General features: G+C 46.1%; 1 protein-coding gene across 1 annotated transcript in view; it reads left to right on the top strand.

Annotated features, from left to right (window-relative positions):
* NUDT3 (nudix hydrolase 3) overlaps nucleotides 1-15,331 on the top strand; it is a 114,654-nt gene extending 99,323 nt beyond the window's left edge. Inside the window, exons 3-5 of the mRNA XM_018038783.1 lie at nucleotides 1,808-1,852; nucleotides 3,225-3,309; nucleotides 7,435-15,331. Coding sequence (XP_017894272.1) covers nucleotides 1,808-1,852; nucleotides 3,225-3,309; nucleotides 7,435-7,613 — 309 coding nt within the window. The 3' untranslated portion in view covers nucleotides 7,614-15,331. The remainder of the gene's footprint in view (nucleotides 1-1,807; nucleotides 1,853-3,224; nucleotides 3,310-7,434) is intronic.

Raw genomic sequence — 16,626 nt, forward strand, 5'->3', positions numbered from 1 at the left:
ACTTGTCCAGGCAGCTTCATTGGTTAATTCATGCAGTCCTGCCTAGCTAGTCTTAGCTGGCTGTGGAGTGCAGTTATTTCTGAAAATGTAGAAAAGCAGTTTAAATAAGAAAAGGTACACATTTGCATTCAAGTAGACCAAAGCCATATGGGGAAAAGAATGGAGAAAGAAACCAGCATGTTGGCAAGAGAAAGGAAAATAATTTGTTGACAGATAATTAGCAGAAATTAATTTCAAAATATAGCTCACCCAGGAATCTAGGCCTTTGAATTGGCTTCTGTTGTTTCTATTATTAAATATCTCTAAAGAACTTTTGGAGAACTTATTTAAAATTTTTGTTCATTCTGTACAAACATACTGAGCACCTGTTGTGTTTAGAAAGTATATTTGCCTATTTCTTTTAATGTATTGTACAAAATAATATGGCAGTTGTAGTAAAAAACAAGTTACTGGATGCATTTCCAAAAAGCTAAAGACATAGCCTGATCCAAAAGCAAAGTGGATGCCTCCATAGATCAGAAACAGAGCAGAACTGCAGAAGAGCAGAGGAAAGTCGCAGCCTGCGTGGCCTTGGTTGGCTGGTGGTTGAAGCCCTTGGAGTGAGGGGGAGGTCAGGGGCCTGATGGAAAGGACACCAGGAGCTGAGACTTGGCAAGGTGTGGGCCCAGGAAGGGAGAGGGCACGGCAGGATGGGGCGGCTCTGCAGGGCTCCCTGTATCCCCTCGGAGCAAGAGCCCTAAAGTGCCACTCTGGAGAGCCCCTGACCGCAGCAGCACAGATAAGCCCTTCACCAGCTGGAACGTGAATTGTGTATTAACGTCAGATGGAATGAATGTTATAGCATGACCTGATAAAGAACGTAAATACGTTCAGGATGCTCAAAAAAATAAAGGAGTAACTTCTATTTTAAAAGAACAACAACAACAACAAAATCATGGAAACAAAGGTATCCATAATGGAAACAGGTAGATATACATAGATATGAAAAATATCAAATAAAAAAGGGACTAGAAATGGATAGCTTTATCCAGGATATGGTTGAAAAGTAAATTAGTAAATTGGAATATCCAGAAAAGTTCACATATAATGCATCAGAAAGACACAGAGTTAAAAAAAAAAAAAAAAGACTGATGGGATAAACATTGTATTTACTACAGAAGCCTAACCACTGTGTAAAGTTGCCCTCTCCCCATCATTCTCTGTCTATCACATGCTCTGTGCATTCCTGTCATGAAACTGGTGATTTAGCAGAATTACCCGGACTGTGTTTTTGTTGACTTGACCTCTTTGCTGTGTTCCTGCTGGGTGCTGAGCTCTGTTCTGGACGTACAGTGTACAGATGGCCAAGAACAAGTCAGATAAGGGTCTTATTCTCATGCAACTTGAGTTCTAGCGTATTCATCACTGTACCTCTGGCATCTGCACCACTGTTGGGCTCAGATTAGGCATTCCGTTTATATTGGTGAATGAATGGGTAAATGACCGAAGTAATTCCTACCTCAGCGTATCTTTGGTATGGCTGTGGCCTTGCTTGTTGTGCTCTGTTTGGCCAGTTTGCAGTGGTGAGAGACGTGGAGAGGAGAGGAGGACTTTCTCCCCAGAGCAGACCCTGCCCTTTCCAGTCTGTGACCCCGAGAACACACTGTTACCGCTCCCACAGACCTGGGGTCCACCTGACCTGTGTCCTCTTGCTTTTTACTTCTGTTTTACAATTTACTTCTGTTTTACAGGTTAGTCTAGAAGATTCAGAGTGAGACCAGCACTGCAAGCAATGTCAATGCACACGTTTTTCTTTTTTCTTTTTCAGGCTGGAGTAAAAGGGACATTGGGAAGATTAGTTGGAATTTTTGAGGTAAATCTGTTAAAATCTTTGGTGCAATTGGTATTATATTAATAACCATATATATCTTGACCTTAGACCATTCAGACTTCTGTAACAAAGATGCCAGAAATTGGGTGGCTTATAAACAATAGAAACTGATTCCTAGGAAGTCCAATTAAAGGTGCAAGCAGATTCAGTGTCTGGTGAGGACCCCCTTCCTGGATCATAGACAGCTATTTCTCTGTGTTCTCGCAAAGCAGAGAAGGGACCAAACATCTCTAGGGTCTGTTTTATAAGAACACTAATTCCATTCATGAGGGTCATCTGTCATAACACAGTCACCTCCCACTGTCCCCACTTCCTAATACCATTACCTTGGGGGTTAGGATTTCAACATGAAATTGGGGTGGGGTTAGCGGGGTTGGCTCAGATGGTAAAGCATCTGCCTGCAATGTGGAAGACCCGGGTTCAACCCCTGGGTTGGGAAGATCCCCTGGAGGAGGAAATCGCAACCCACTCCAGTACTCTTGCCTGGAAAATTCCACGGACGGAGGAGCGCGGTAGGCTACAGTCCACGGGGTCGCAAAGAGTCGGGCACGGCTGAGCGACTTCGCTTTGCTTTCTAGCGGGGATGTAAACACTGTCCATTGCTGTCTTTTTTTTGTTTTAATTTTCTTTTGGCCATGTGGGATCTTAGTTCCCTGATCAGGGATCGAGCCTGTACTCCCTGCATGGGGAGTTCAGAGTCTTCTCTTTTAAAATCCCATTAATCTCCTCCATACAGCTAGAATTATTTGTAAGAATTGTTTTTCCCATCTCTACCTCTCTTCCTCTCCTCCCAAGATGTGAGAAGGGGTAGATAAATGAGGAGGAGACAGGAGGAAGAGGAGGTGAGCAACTGCAGCAGAAGAGACTAACAAGCACTTACTGGAGTAGGGATTTGGAGAAAGTTGGAAATCAGGGGATAAAGAAGAGCAGGGCTGATAGGAGGAGGGGCCATGCGTGAGGTAATCAGCTTGCTTTCGTGAATGGGCCCTCCACCCATCACAGTCTCTTATTTTTCTGCTGTGATAACTAGTTAAATGTGCTTCATACCTTTTCTCAAGAGGTCCCCAATCCTTTTCTCAGTATTTTTGAAAAGTTGCTTTTTAGGGAAGAAGAAGGAAAAACCAGGGTAAAGCCTTGGCTTTGGAAGCCCAGCCAAAGAGCTCACCCTCTGATTCAAGCGCGGCATGTTTTCAGTAGGCTAGCTGTCGCTATTCCATCTCTGATTGTCGGACGACAAAAGTAAAAGGAGTCCTTGGATCTGAGCTCTCTGGACACACGCAGTGGATTCTGCTTCATTTACGTGATCTCAGCTCTCTAAGCAGAAACTCTCTGTCCCTCTCTTTCTGCCCTTCAGAACCAGGAGAGGAAGCATAGAACGTATGTCTATGTGCTTATTGTCACAGAAGTGCTGGAAGACTGGGAAGACTCAGTCAGCATTGGTAAGTTGTCCCCAGATGGCCTCCCAAGAGCTCTCACAACCAGCCTTGGCCACACTGCAGCTCTTTACCCAGAACCACAGGCGAGAGCCTGATAAAGAAAAGAAATAACAGAAGGGTGTGTTTAAATAAGCATGTCTGTTTTTGAACTTGTGAAAAGTACTATTCTATTTTTAAATGTTTAAAAGGAAGCTGAAGTTGGATGCATAGTGAACAATTAGAGACAAGGCCCATAAAAATAAAACCAGAATTGGATTTTTCTAAAACCAAATTGGATCCTCCCAAGCAGATATTAATCGTGGCCTCTGCATTGCTAGGCTTGCTGCTGGCCACTGACCCCCAGTGAGAGCAGGACTGCAGCTGTTCTTGCGATGCTTATTCACATTGTTGGAGGAAACCGTGACTTCAGTGGTGTGAGCCCTCCCTCCAGAGCTGTGTAGTAGGTGCAGAGTGGTGGGAATAACTGGAAACTACCGGTTACATTCATGTTACCCTTGAGGTGAACTCGCCTTTTCTCCTAAGGAGCCATTTTCAGTGATCCCAGATCAGTTGTGTGTATATATATCTTTTGACCTAAAAAGTGAGGTGATTTAGTGATTGGTTCATGGTTTTAATCTTTGAGCTCTGAAGGAAAAGCATAGAAAAACATAAAATTGATTTAATTTCTGTTATAAATTTGGCAAATAGAACTTACTTATCAGAACCTCTCGATTGTTAGTACGTGCTTCGCCATCGTGCCTCTCAGCACTGTTGATCTGGACATTTCAGGGCCTTTCAGTTTTTAGTTGCTTTGTATTTGATAAGAATGCAGTAAGCTTAAGTATAAATAAATTTGGTGAGGGGGTATTAAAAATAGACTCTTTGATAGCTGGTGCTGGGGCCAGAGATGAGTGTGGTGTGGCAGGCCCTGTCCTCAGACTATTCTGTTGGGTCAGAGTTGTACACTTGTGATACTGATTTTTAAGGCACCATTGCTCTGTTAACATCCAAACAAGCCTGTGACTTGTACTCCTGCTGAGAATTGACCCTAATGAAACTATCTAAAATATGTTTTAGATAGCTAACAGGGAATAAGCCTGTTAGCCTTTTCACATAAGCCATTTTCAGGTGAAAAATTGGGTCTTAAAATATACAGGTCAGTGAATGACAAGTGATCCAGGGTCCATGCATCTGATGGAATGTTAGGCAGCTGTTACACACATACTTACGAAAGCTGTGTACCACGGAGAAGTGCTTATGAGACTGAGTAGGTGAATGAAAACAGGGTATAGAATTATGTGTCTACTATTTAAGACTACATCAAAATAGGACTTTGAAATGAAAACAAAGATGAGGTACTGGTTTTCACCTGAAGAACTGGCAGTGACAAACAGCAGCTCACAGTGCTGGCAGGAGTGTGGTGGAACTGACATTCCAGCACAGAAGCAGCACTGGGGATCAGCACATCTTCCTGGAAGGCTCCTTGGCAGTGCATGTCACGAGCCGTATAGGTTCAGATCTTTAAAATTGTAGCATTCTTTATAATAATTAAAATAGCAGGCTGTTGATGTCCAGTGGCGGAAAAATAGTTAAGTGAATGACGTTACATCCATGCTAGACAGTGTAACACAACCGCTACGTGTCATGCTGAGAAGAATGCTCAAGAAGCAGTGTGAAGTGAGAAAGAAGCAACAACAGTAACAGCGCGTTGTCTTACAGCACGTACTGTGTGCCAGGCATTGTCCGAATGCTTGACGTATTACCCCTCGCAGCAGATTTGAGAGATAAGTGCTGTTGATTATCTCTGTTTTATAGAGGAGGAAAGAGGGGCACAGAGAGGTTCAGTAACTTGCCCAAGCCTGCGTGGCTGATTAGAGCCTTTGATGTGACTGGAGCCCAGCAGATTAGCATCAGCGTCCATGTTCCCAACAGCAGCACTCTATTAGGGCCTCCGAGGAATTTGGAGCACCTTAAAGCGTGATCCCAATTATAATTGTTGAGATAGCTGTGTCTTTTTCAAATAAGGTGAAAGATAAGCAAATGCACTAAGGTATTAAGAGTAGTTACTTCTAGTTTGTAAGATTACAGGTAATTATCTTATTCTTTATGCTTGCTTCTGTTTTTCCCAGTTTTAGCCAATGATCTTTTGGTAGCTTTGTCAGAGAAAAAATAATAAAGAATTTTAAAACTTGCATTTGAAAAAATTTTTGAAATACACTGAAAATAGTGATTGTGTTGAAATTATATTTTCCTCTTTTTAAGAAAATATCTTCTTTACTATAGATACATCGTTCTTTTTATTTATTTTTGGCTGCGCTGGGTCTTCACTGCTGCGCCCAGGCTTTTTCTGGTTGCAGCGAGCGGGGGCTTCGCTTCGATGCTGTGCTTGGGCGTCTCACCGTGGTGTCTTCTCTTGTGCAGCACGGGCTCCAGGCACTCGCGCTCCACTGGTGGCAGCACACAGGCTCAGTAGCCATGGCTCACAGGCTTAGTTGCTTTGCAGCATGTAGAATCTTTTTTTTTTTTTAGTTATTTATATTTGGCTGTGCCGGGTCTTAGTTGCATCGTGTGGGATCTTTATTGTGGCTCACAGGCTCTCTAGTTGTGGTTCTTGGGCTCAGTTGCTCCTTGGCGCGTGGAATCTTAGATACCCTATCAGGGATCAAACTCGTGTCCCTTGCATTGCAAGGTGGATTCTTAACCAGTAAACAATCGCAGAAATCCCAGATATATCACTCTTAGATAGGACTTTTAAAATAAATACCTGGTTACAGGTCAGCCATCCCAGTAATTCTGGAAGCTGCATCAGCTTCATGTCTACTTTTGTGGGAGATGGGAATGCTGGCTGGGCTTCAGGCACGTATGTGTCAGCCATGGAAGGCCAGAGGCCCAGGAGCTGGAGAAGAAACAGCTAGCAGTGGTTCTTTCCAGAGTACGAGTTTCACACTGTGACTCTCAGTTCTTCAGTTTTCAGATTTCTTACCTATTTTCTGCATTAGGCGTTTGTATAGTATTTGACACATACAAAGTGTGCTTCCATCACCCTTGTTAGAAAAGAAAATAGGAAAAATGTATTTATTAAATGTTGATAATCATTCTGGCTCTTTTGTACTATGTAGAAATATCAGTCAATGATAAAGAAGATGAACACTAAATATTCATGGGAAGGACTGAAGTTGAAGCCGAAACTCCAGTACTTCAGCCACCTAATAATGGTGGTGGTGGTTGGTGGTGGTTGAGTTGCTAAGTCGTGTCCGACTCTTGTGACTCCATGGACTGTAGCCCGCCAGGCTCCTCTGTCCATGGGATTTTCCAGGCAAGAATACTGGAGTAGATTGCCATTTCCTTCTCCAGGGGATCTTCCAGACCCAGGAATCGATCCCGAGTGTCCTGCATTGCAGGCAGATTCTTTACTGACTGAGCTATGATGGAGGTCACCTGATGAGAAGAGCTAACTCATTGGAAATGACCCTGCTACCGGGAAAGATCGAAGGCACGGGGAGAAGGGAGCAACAGGATGAGATATGGTTGGATGGTGTCACCGACTTAATGGACATGAGTTTGAGCAAACTCCAGGAAATAGTGAAGTACAGAGAAGCCTGGCATGCTGCAGTCCTTGGGGTCGCAAAGAGTTGTACATGACTTAGCACGTGAACAACAAGAACAAAAACAGAAACATGGAATCATTGTGTTGTGTACCTGGAACTCATACGCTGTGCTGTGGGTCGTTTGTACTCAGTTTAAAGAAGCAAGGGAGGACTTTGCTGGTGTTCTGGCAGTGAAGAATCTGCCTGCCAGCGCAGGCGGCGTGAGTTTGATCCCTGGTCCAGGAACACTCCACATGCCTTGGAATAGCTCCTGAAGCATGCATGCCTTGGAGCCCCTGCAGCAAGAGAACCGGCCACAACGAGAAGCCTGCGCGCTGCCGTGGAGTATCGCCCCCACTGTCTGCAGCTGGAGACAGCCCTCGCGCAGCAGCGAGACCCAGTGCAACCATAAATAAATAAATAACTTTTTAGAAAGAAAAGAAAAACGTTAATGACAGGAGTTTCTGTGGGTTTCTCCCTGCGTTTTCTCAAAAGTTACAGGATCAGGAGCCTGCTGCTGCTCCCCTTGTGCACTAATTTCTTTCGCTCTCTGCCCCCACAGGAAGGAAGCGGGAATGGTTTAAAATAGAAGACGCCGTGAAAGTGCTGCAGTGTCACAAGCCGGTGCAGGCGTCGTATTTTGAAACGTTGAGGCAAGGCTACTCCGCCAACAACGGCACCCCGCTTGTGGCCCCCACATACGCAGTATCTGCTCAGAGCTCGATGCCGGGCATCAGATGACTGAAGACTCCCTGTAAGAGAAGTGAAAATTGGAAACGAGACTGAAGTGCAGGTCTTCCCTCTCACCCTTGCTCTTTCACCTCTCCTCACAGGCCTCCTCTTTCAAATAAGGCATGATGGGCAGCAGAGAAAGGGTTTATCGATAATGTTGCTGTTTGGTGTTAAGTGATGGGGCTTTTTCTTCTCTTTTTATTGAGGGGGTGGGGGTTGGGTATGTAATTTGTAAGTACTTTTGTGCATGATCTGTCTCTCCCTTTTCACACCCCTTCAACTCTCTAAAGAGGCAAACAGCCTTCCCTCTGCCTTGGATTCTGAAGTGTTCCTGTTTGTCTCATCCCAGCCCTGGCCAGATTTTTTTTTTTTTTTTTAATTAAAAGATACCCATTTTGAGATGAAACCTTTCAAGAATTTGTCCCATGATGTGCTGTTCAGTCCAGTAGGCTGGTCACTTTCACCGCAGGATGCGTTTATCTACACATTATATACTGGACATATAATATGTAAATAAATGACTTTTAGAAGAGGCATTTGTTTTAATTTTTCAAGGTTTCATTTTTCAAATTCGGGGTGTTTCTGAAGTGGAGAGCCTCACAGTTCATTTGCTTTTTCGTTTCTGATGCTAGTGGCTAGGTGAGCTTCCCCGCCCTCCCCTCTCCCCAGTTGCTGGTGTAGTTACATAGGGTCCAGGAAGGGTTCAGCTCCTTCAGTCTCCCAGGACTCACGCCTTCTCTTCTCGAGCTGTGTTTCCACGCCAAGAAAGAAACAGGAAGAAACCTATTTTCTTTCTTATTACCAAGCCAGGAGCAAATGGCCTCAGCTCAGATCTGGAGAAACAATGCTAGAAATTGAATTCCTCCCTACATGTTGACAATAGGGATTTGAACTGGATTCTTGGGATTACTATCAAAAAAACTGGAGCGTCGAGCACTGTTTCTCTCCTGCTGGTTTGGAGTTTTTTCCATAATGCTACTTACCGCCGACAGCGGCCTGTCTCCCTGTGCGTCCATGCCTTACACCGCGCGGAGCTCGACATGGTCCTTGTGCCCGAAGCATCCAGCTGTGCTTGGCAGGTGCAGCTGCGCAGCCCTGTCCCATTCTGGGTAACCATGTTACGTTCCTGAAAAGTACACAGGAGGAAAATTCAGATGTTTGCTTGTCTTTGTAATGTTATAGCACTTGTAATTGCACCATGGAGCATGCTCAGAAATATTAAATTTGTCTCCCACCAGGATGTGAAAGGTCCATCGTCTGCTGGGAAGTGGTATGGGAGAATGCTTAATCACTTACTAGAACGGCTACATAATGCATTGGCTCACTGCAGACTGATGGCTGGATGCTGGCTTCATTTGCCAATTGTGTTGTTTAGCAGACAAATGCGCAGAAAAGGGTCTAGAGACTGGGGGTGGAGCGGGGGGACCCTGATCAACCCCTGGCTTTGGGACAGGAATTTATTGATAAACTGTTAGTGGCAACTCCTTTGTCAAAACACAGCTGAGATGTGAAATTAAAATCGTAGTTCTCTTTATTTAAAAAGTCTAATAAATACTCAAACTTTGAAAAACTTTTGTTCTTCCCTCCCGCTAAAAGAAATGTGTGTATCTATCTGGTAGGCCTGGTCATTTAATGCTCAGCGTTTTGGGGAACGTCAGTTGGACTTTAATTTGCTATCAAGTCTGTTTGCATCTGATCCCAATCTTAAAACACAGTGCCAAAAAGCGGGCCTGGCAGTTTCCTTAGCACCACTCTACCTCTGGGAAAGGAATCCCGTCCCCACGGAAGGGTCCCAGTGGATAGAAAGCACCATAGGATTTGAGTCTAAATGCCAACTCACTGTCCACGTGTTCTGCTTGAAATGAACACACTGCTGCTTATCGCCTGATTTAGAGCATTCTGGGGATCTGTCCAAATAAATTAAAGGGACTGTAACATAAATTCAACTAATCACTAAATGGAATCCCCAAAACCCAGTCTTCCAAATAAATTCTGCCTTTATGATACAGAAAGTGCTTTGCAGGAAAACAATCAGTACTCCTGAAATAGGAACTGCAGTGTTAGTGTTAATAATAATTTGTGCATTTTTAGTGATCTGACGTTTTCACTGGGCTGGTGTAATAATACACTACCCTACAAAATCCAGTTTGGATTGTTGTTGGTGTCTTTGGGTCAGGAACTGTGCCAAGAAGTATTTTTCAGTCGTGAATAGATCCCATTAATGCAGTTAACTGGAGAGATCGTGCTGCTGCTTCCTCAGCTGACAAAAGGAGGCTTTGTCCAACACCAGAATTGTTGAAACTGGTGCTTTTGTCTGTTGCACTGGGATTCTGATGATCGGGGCTTGGTGTTTTTCCCTCCCTGGCACCATCAACACCATGGCTGTCTCCTGATGTGTAGTTACAGCCCTGTTGTGATAAATTACTTGGACGCATGGTCGCAGTAGCCTTTCTGTCTCCCTCAAAGAAAACAGAGAAAAGCACCAGGCTTACCTTACTTGCAGAATGCTCCGGCAACACTGATTTGCCATTAATTCTGCAAGTACTCACCTTCTTCAGGCTTGGCAGAAACAGATTGCTTCCTGTGTTCAGGGCAGACATAAAGTCTCTTTCTTACAGTGAATGGACATGTCTTAGAGTCCGGCTATTACTGGAGAGTCCATTGGAATCCACCATACTCAAGATGGAGAAAGATAGCAATAGAATTTTTTAAATTTAAATTTGTTCATAATTGGAAGCCCTTGGGGAAACATCAGTGAGATCATGACTTTTTTTTTTTTTGGAACAGGACTGTGTGTGTGTGTGTGTGTGTGTGTCTGTGTGTGTGTTAGAAAGAGAAGGACTACCAGGGGTCAGCTACACTGGGTTTTTTGTAGCCTCTAGGACAGTGTAGCCCATGAAACAGAAGTCTTGATTTTTCTCACAGCAAACATCACAGGATGGAAAAGTTGCAGGGTTGACTGTGGTTTTTACAAATGTCTGCTGCCCTATCTGCCCTGTGCGAAGAGGGCTCCCGCACCGCCGGGTCTGAGCTGAGGTCATCTGGAGGGGTCAGAGGTGGGGAAGTATTACCTGCTGGAGGCGCAGCAAGGCCTGGGAGGTGGCTTGGCCACAGGGCTTCCGCCCCCAGCATTGCGTTGTGAGAGCTACTCAAAGGGAGGCTCTAGAGTCCTTGCTGCCGGCGGCCTTGGTGAGTAGAGAGGGTCACTGCCCTTTGAGAGTGTTTGCAGTTTTTTGTACTCTTGTTGCTACATAGTCAGGTTGCTTCATGGCAGAGAAATAGTTCGGTTTCGATGTTAGGAGTCAGCCCGTGTAAAGTCTCTCAGACTCGCTTAGAGGAAGTCACCTGAATTGTAGAAGGAAAAGTTCCCCACAAAACCACGCTTCCTCTTCCCCTTTCTTTTTACCTCGTACAGTGCCTCTTTGGCGGCTGCTCTAAATGTCCTCAGCCAGACGGGTCTTCTGCTGAACCTAGGTGTGCGTCACACACTTAACATGTTTGTCATTCCCATCCAGGGCTGTATTAACACCTCTGTTCATCTCCCCACCTGATCTTTTTTTCTTAAACAGCTTAGCCTGAGCCATGTTTTTTTGTTTGTTTAGTTTAGTTTACGAAAAGGATTTAATAACCATAATGTGATTTTTGCCTCAACTGTATGATTTTTTAATATTTCCAAAGTGTTCTCTAAGCCCATCCTAGTTAACAGTGGAATAAGAACTAAAATAATCTGGAGAAATCTCCACATTGGGGTAAATTTTTGCTTCGAGAGAAGCAGGAGTTAGTGTAGCTTCATCTTGACCCCCAAATACAGGCACGTCCATATCTTTTCAAAAAATAGGAGACATGCAGGACAGTCAGCTCAAGCAGTTCTAGGGATAGGAGATTGTTGGGGATTCAGTGATGCAGGTGGCTCCTCGGGTTCTTGTTCTTGAAGACTTTAAAAGAGGTCAGTCCTGAGGCTGTGTGGTGTGTCCTGCCCAGTTGGGGTGGGAGTTGTTCCTTCTGAGCCCTGATGGGTTGGAGCCTGTTTCCACAAGGCTGTGCAGCCTTTGACTTAGTGGTCCCAGCCTTGCTCCCATCAGGGCACCCCCTTCACCTAGAGTAGGTGGGAAAGTACCCCAGAGTCAGTCTCTGTGCTCGGGGTGAGCTTGAAGCAGAGTCCACACCATCACCAAGAGCTGTGTTTTCCGGGTCACCTTAGATGTCACCTGAAGCAATGAGACATTCTGGATTTTCAAGTAAATTGTGAACTGCCAAATACTGCAATCTTTAGACTATATTACATCCTGTGAGGTCATCACAAGTCGTGGGAACCTGGAGATTTTAGGCAGACTCTCCTTGGGAGGCCAGGAACCTTCCACTTCTGCCTCTGAAAGGGCAGCTTCACACTCTGACAATGTTTTTGCATTAGCTTGATAACCTTTCAGGATGGGGAATGCCTAGTCAGGCCATCTGAAAAAATGATACGTCTCACCTTCAGATTAATCAAATTGTTGTCCTCCTAATCCCCTTAAAAATTAATAAATACAGAAAGAAAGAATCCCATTTGGTGTTGATTCTAACAGACTACTTGAGCTGAGGCCAGCAGTCACATGATAGATCTCATGTGTCTCTGCAGCATGAAGCTTTCGGAGTGAAAAGGCATGTCCCTCCCCTGAAGCTTTGTTCGTCGTGATGATTTGTGAGCCTGAGCTTGTCTTAGAGAATGGGACTGTCCACCTGGCACGGGGAGTGCGCAGGAAAGCCGCCTTGACTCGGAACGGAGCGCCCCGGAGGGCCTCTGCCGGAGAGGGAAGTGCTCAAGGGCAGTACCTAGGAGGCGGCGGCCACTGCTTCTGTTCCTCTGGCCGGGTGTTCAGGTAAATAGGTTTCCTTCGGTTTACATTCCCAGTTCTTAACCCCAAACAGGGGCCACTAGAATAGCAAAAAAGGCATTTAACCCCCTGGAGATAGGCTCTAAAAGGCAGCAGTCTTGTCATTTTCCAGGTTCATCTCCATTTCAGTGTGCTACCCATCCTCCCACCCCTACTGCCACCAGGCCAGAGGTGAAGATTCTATTAATCCTCGAGTTGGGAAACATAAATTCTGGTCTGGAACACTTACCTACTAAACGGCTCACCATCTGTGGACTGTGTTATCTGTGAGATGAACTTTTCAAGGAACTTTCCAACAATACAGTAACATTGCTCTTGCAGGCTTGAGGTCCCAGGCAGGCATTAAGATCAAAACCTTAAGGCTTTGGAACTTCTCAGGAAAAAAGCAAGATACCCCAGTCCCGATGCTGGGCCTTGAGATGGGACTCTCCTGTCTGTAGAGTGGGGTAAGTGGCTCACCTTTAGGAAGTCATTTCTCCATTGAGGTTGACTGTAGATTCCTGCAGGAAGTGATACCGATACGAGCCTGGCCTTCTGAACACCTTGTGCTAATTAGAGCAGCAGTCGATCCATGTAGCCTCTTGCACCTCATTTCTGTCCCATTGGGTAGAAAACAGCGTTTCAGGGTTAAGGCTTGATCTTGCATAACAGATATGACTTATGCCAGGGAAGGTACAGGCTGACTGTGGAGAAGCCCAGAACCAGAACAGGTTGGCCTGCTCCACCTAGGGTGCCCACAAAGGCCTGGCTGACGTGAGAGTCATGGGGAGCTTCCAGAACTCTGAGGGGAGGGGAGGACTTTGAGGGCCCTCTCTCGGCCAGCACACAGCTTGGATACAGGAGGGAGTGGCAGGTGTCTGAGCCCCGTGCACAGACCCACGCTTGCCCTTCGGCCTCCCACATGACTGAGAGCATTTTTTGCTCAGAACTCAAAGGGACTTTCTCCAAAATCCTCCGTTAGCTGGATCCTCTGCTGTTCTGTTAGCCTCTGAGAACCTGCCCCTGTCACTCGCCTGTGCACGGGCACAGGCGTGCTGCCCAGGGCACAGGCGCGCAAGGTCATTCAGGGCCCAGCAGCCGCATGGTGCTGCGCTTCGTAGTTAGAAAACCGGTGGGTCCACTCTTGTGAAAGAGACAGCGTGGAGTGCGGCTGCACACGCCAGGTCTGCTTTTATTTCATAGTCTGAAAGCATTCAGACTGGTTTATGATTGAACGAAAAGTTGGTGGTTAGAATAAGTAAAATGTCAGTGCGTCTGTCTTGAGAAAGAGAAGACAGTTTGCCATGTGTTTGAGGAGGCAGTAGCATTTAAGGATGTTGTCACAGAAAAGCAGGCATCTCTGGCTGCCCGTTAGTAGCATCTTTATACTTGCTTCTGTATAAAGAGCCCAGTCTTTAGTTCAGGGACCTTTCTCGCATCCTGCCCATTGGCCCTGGCAGGGGATGGGCTCTGAGGAAGCAGTGAGGCCCCAGCCCTGTTCTCTGAGCCGCAGAGCGTGGTCTCAAGCAGCATAAGGCCTGTTTGAGGGTTTTCCTAGCCATGCCTGCCTCCACTCCACTCTTGCTCCCCTTTCGCTGCAAGTGTTCTATTGCAGCCTAGGTCCAGGTCCAGGTGCGGTCTCCCTTTGGCCAAGTTCAACAGGTATTTCCAAGGAACCCCTTGGATGGAGGCAAAGTAGCCAAGATATGTTGAGTTTAACTTTTTCTGAAGGACAAAGTATTTGTCCCTCCCCAGTCATGCTTATATGTTTTGTCTGAAGTTTAAATGACCAAGGCTCCAGAACTGAGACAGAGAGCCAGGGACCCACACACCCAAACCAGACTGTTCTGACCCCACCAGAAGTCTGCTTTTGTCTCCTTCCATCAGGACCACACAGAAAAGCAGACAGCTTAGCCTTCCCGGTGATCGCTGGTTCTTCAGTGGCCATTCTGCAGAGGGAGAATGGGTCACCTATTGAGGAGAGTGCTGAGTATTTGTAGAAGGGGTTAGAAAGCGGAAGGACCAATGAGCTGAGCCCTCACATTCTGGGGAAAGGTGGCAGCATAATCTTGAATGAGCTCAAGAGAACCGGGGAATCCAAGGAACGGTGCCTATTTGGGAGGAGAGGTTGGTTATGGTCCCGCGTTGTGGAATGGGCTTTGGGAATATTGCCCTTACTGCAATCCCAGTGCGCTCCGGGACCTCGGTGCTCTCGACCCATGGGGGATGGTCTTGTTTTCCATTCTTTTTCATTTCCAAAACAACCTTGCTTGGTATTGTATGGAAAATCACGTTTCCTCTCTACCCGCTCCGAGCTACCAGGCCAGATATGGCCGCCTCCCAGTCTCTCCACAGCGTTCATGAGGAAGGCCTTCTCAGTGCTCTTAGGGGCCGAGGGGAGGGGGACAGTCCAGAGAAGGCGGAAGGAAACTGAGTTTGCCTGCTTCCCTTTCTCTTGGAGGCCGTTCTTCGGCTTCCTTCACACCTATTTCCTGTGGGTGCAGGCAGTTGTGGAGGAAGGCTAAAAAGAAAGTACAAGACAGGTACTCTGAGATTCAAGTCCCACTTCCCCCCTGTAATAACCGGCCAGCCATGTGTAACTGCCCCCTTACTAAAGTATTCCCCATGTAATGCTGGCAGCAGAGGACAGCAAAGCTCTCCCCCATAGTCTAGATGGAGCCCTGGTATTAACCCTAAAATCCCACCCTCCATACCACTCCTTTTGTAAAAACAAATGCTTTAACCTGTGAGTGTGCTGTTCCTTTCTATGTGTTAATCAGTTTTCTTTCCACTTGAACTGTGTGGGAGGGAAGGGCATTGGAATTGTAGGTTGTAATATTGTGCCAATCAATAAAAACCAGTATTTCTCACACATCCCTGCTTAATGTCTGGTCTCTTCTTTCTAGAAGTTTTCCTTGAATCCTTCTCATCAGTCTCATTTTGATCCCCCCTCCCTCCTCTGCTGGATTCTTGAGAGTTGCCCCAGAGATCAGAGGTAGCCCCATGGAAGATTTGCTGTTGCGGAAATTCAAGTGAGGAATGAAATGAAGCCTGGACAGGCAGAGGGTGTCAGTGCCAGGGAGTCCGCAGCAGATGTTCTAAGGGGCGTGAGGAAACAGAGGTGAGCCACACCCAGAGGTGCTCTCCTGTGGAGTCAGGGAGGGCTGAAACAGTGTTTTGAAGATGCACGCTGGTCGAACTTGGAGAGAACAGACAGGGTGTCGCCAGGGAGAGAGCAACATGAAGTGAACTTTGTCCACTAGGCCAAAGATAGATGATGGGCATTAGGGGGCTGTAATGAAAAATAAAGTGTGACAAGACCAAATTAGGGAAAACCCCCAAAACCCAGGTCAAGGAGTTTGGCTGCAGACATGTGAGGTGATCCTGAGTAGGGCAGTCTTGTAGAACCAGCCATGTTTGAGGAGGCAGCAGGAGAGATTGGAAGGGAGCTGCCCAGAAGCTTGTCGTGATGCCAGGTCATGCAGACGCAGAGTGTGGGCCTGGAAATGGAGCAAGGGCTGGAGACGGAAGAATAAGCAGTGTGTCACCATCAGATAAACACGTTTAGCTACTGAGGACAGCTGGCCTCTCTGGAACTCTGGTAGCATCACCACTGGCCAAGGTTTGTAAGCCAAGAAACTTGATGTCTGTGTGACCAGAGAGTCACTACCAGGACAAGACTCACATGAATCTAACTCGTGAGAGACTGAGGTGTAGGTGCCTGGATGCCAGTTGGCCCATTTATATGATGAGAAATGTCAAACCAAGTTACCTGAGTGCACCAGCTATATGTGTGGGTTGCCAGTCATTTGGTTGCTAAACAGTTGTAGTCTGATGACTTCGTTCAACCACAGGGCAGATTTCCTAACAACTGATCAGGGTACCCTTTCCTCCTCAAATTCTGATTCTGTAGGCCTTTTTTATCCCATGATGATCACCCTCCCTTCCCCTATCAAAGGAGCCTTTGTTTTGCCAGATTTAGTGTGTGCAATGAGGGTATGAACTATGAACACTGATGCAAGCGATATATGCAGGAAACCACCAAATGGCTACCTCTACTTGGGATCTGGGGAAACGCTCCCCTTGCCCACGTCAGATCTTTTTCTTTCTGTTTTATTTGGCTGCAGGAGGTCTTAGTTCTGACATAATGGAATCTTTGTTGTGGCATG

The sequence above is a fragment of the Capra hircus genome, chromosome 23 (genome assembly GCF_001704415.2).
Source record: "Capra hircus breed San Clemente chromosome 23, ASM170441v1, whole genome shotgun sequence".
Classification (NCBI taxonomy): Eukaryota; Metazoa; Chordata; class Mammalia; order Artiodactyla; family Bovidae; genus Capra; species Capra hircus.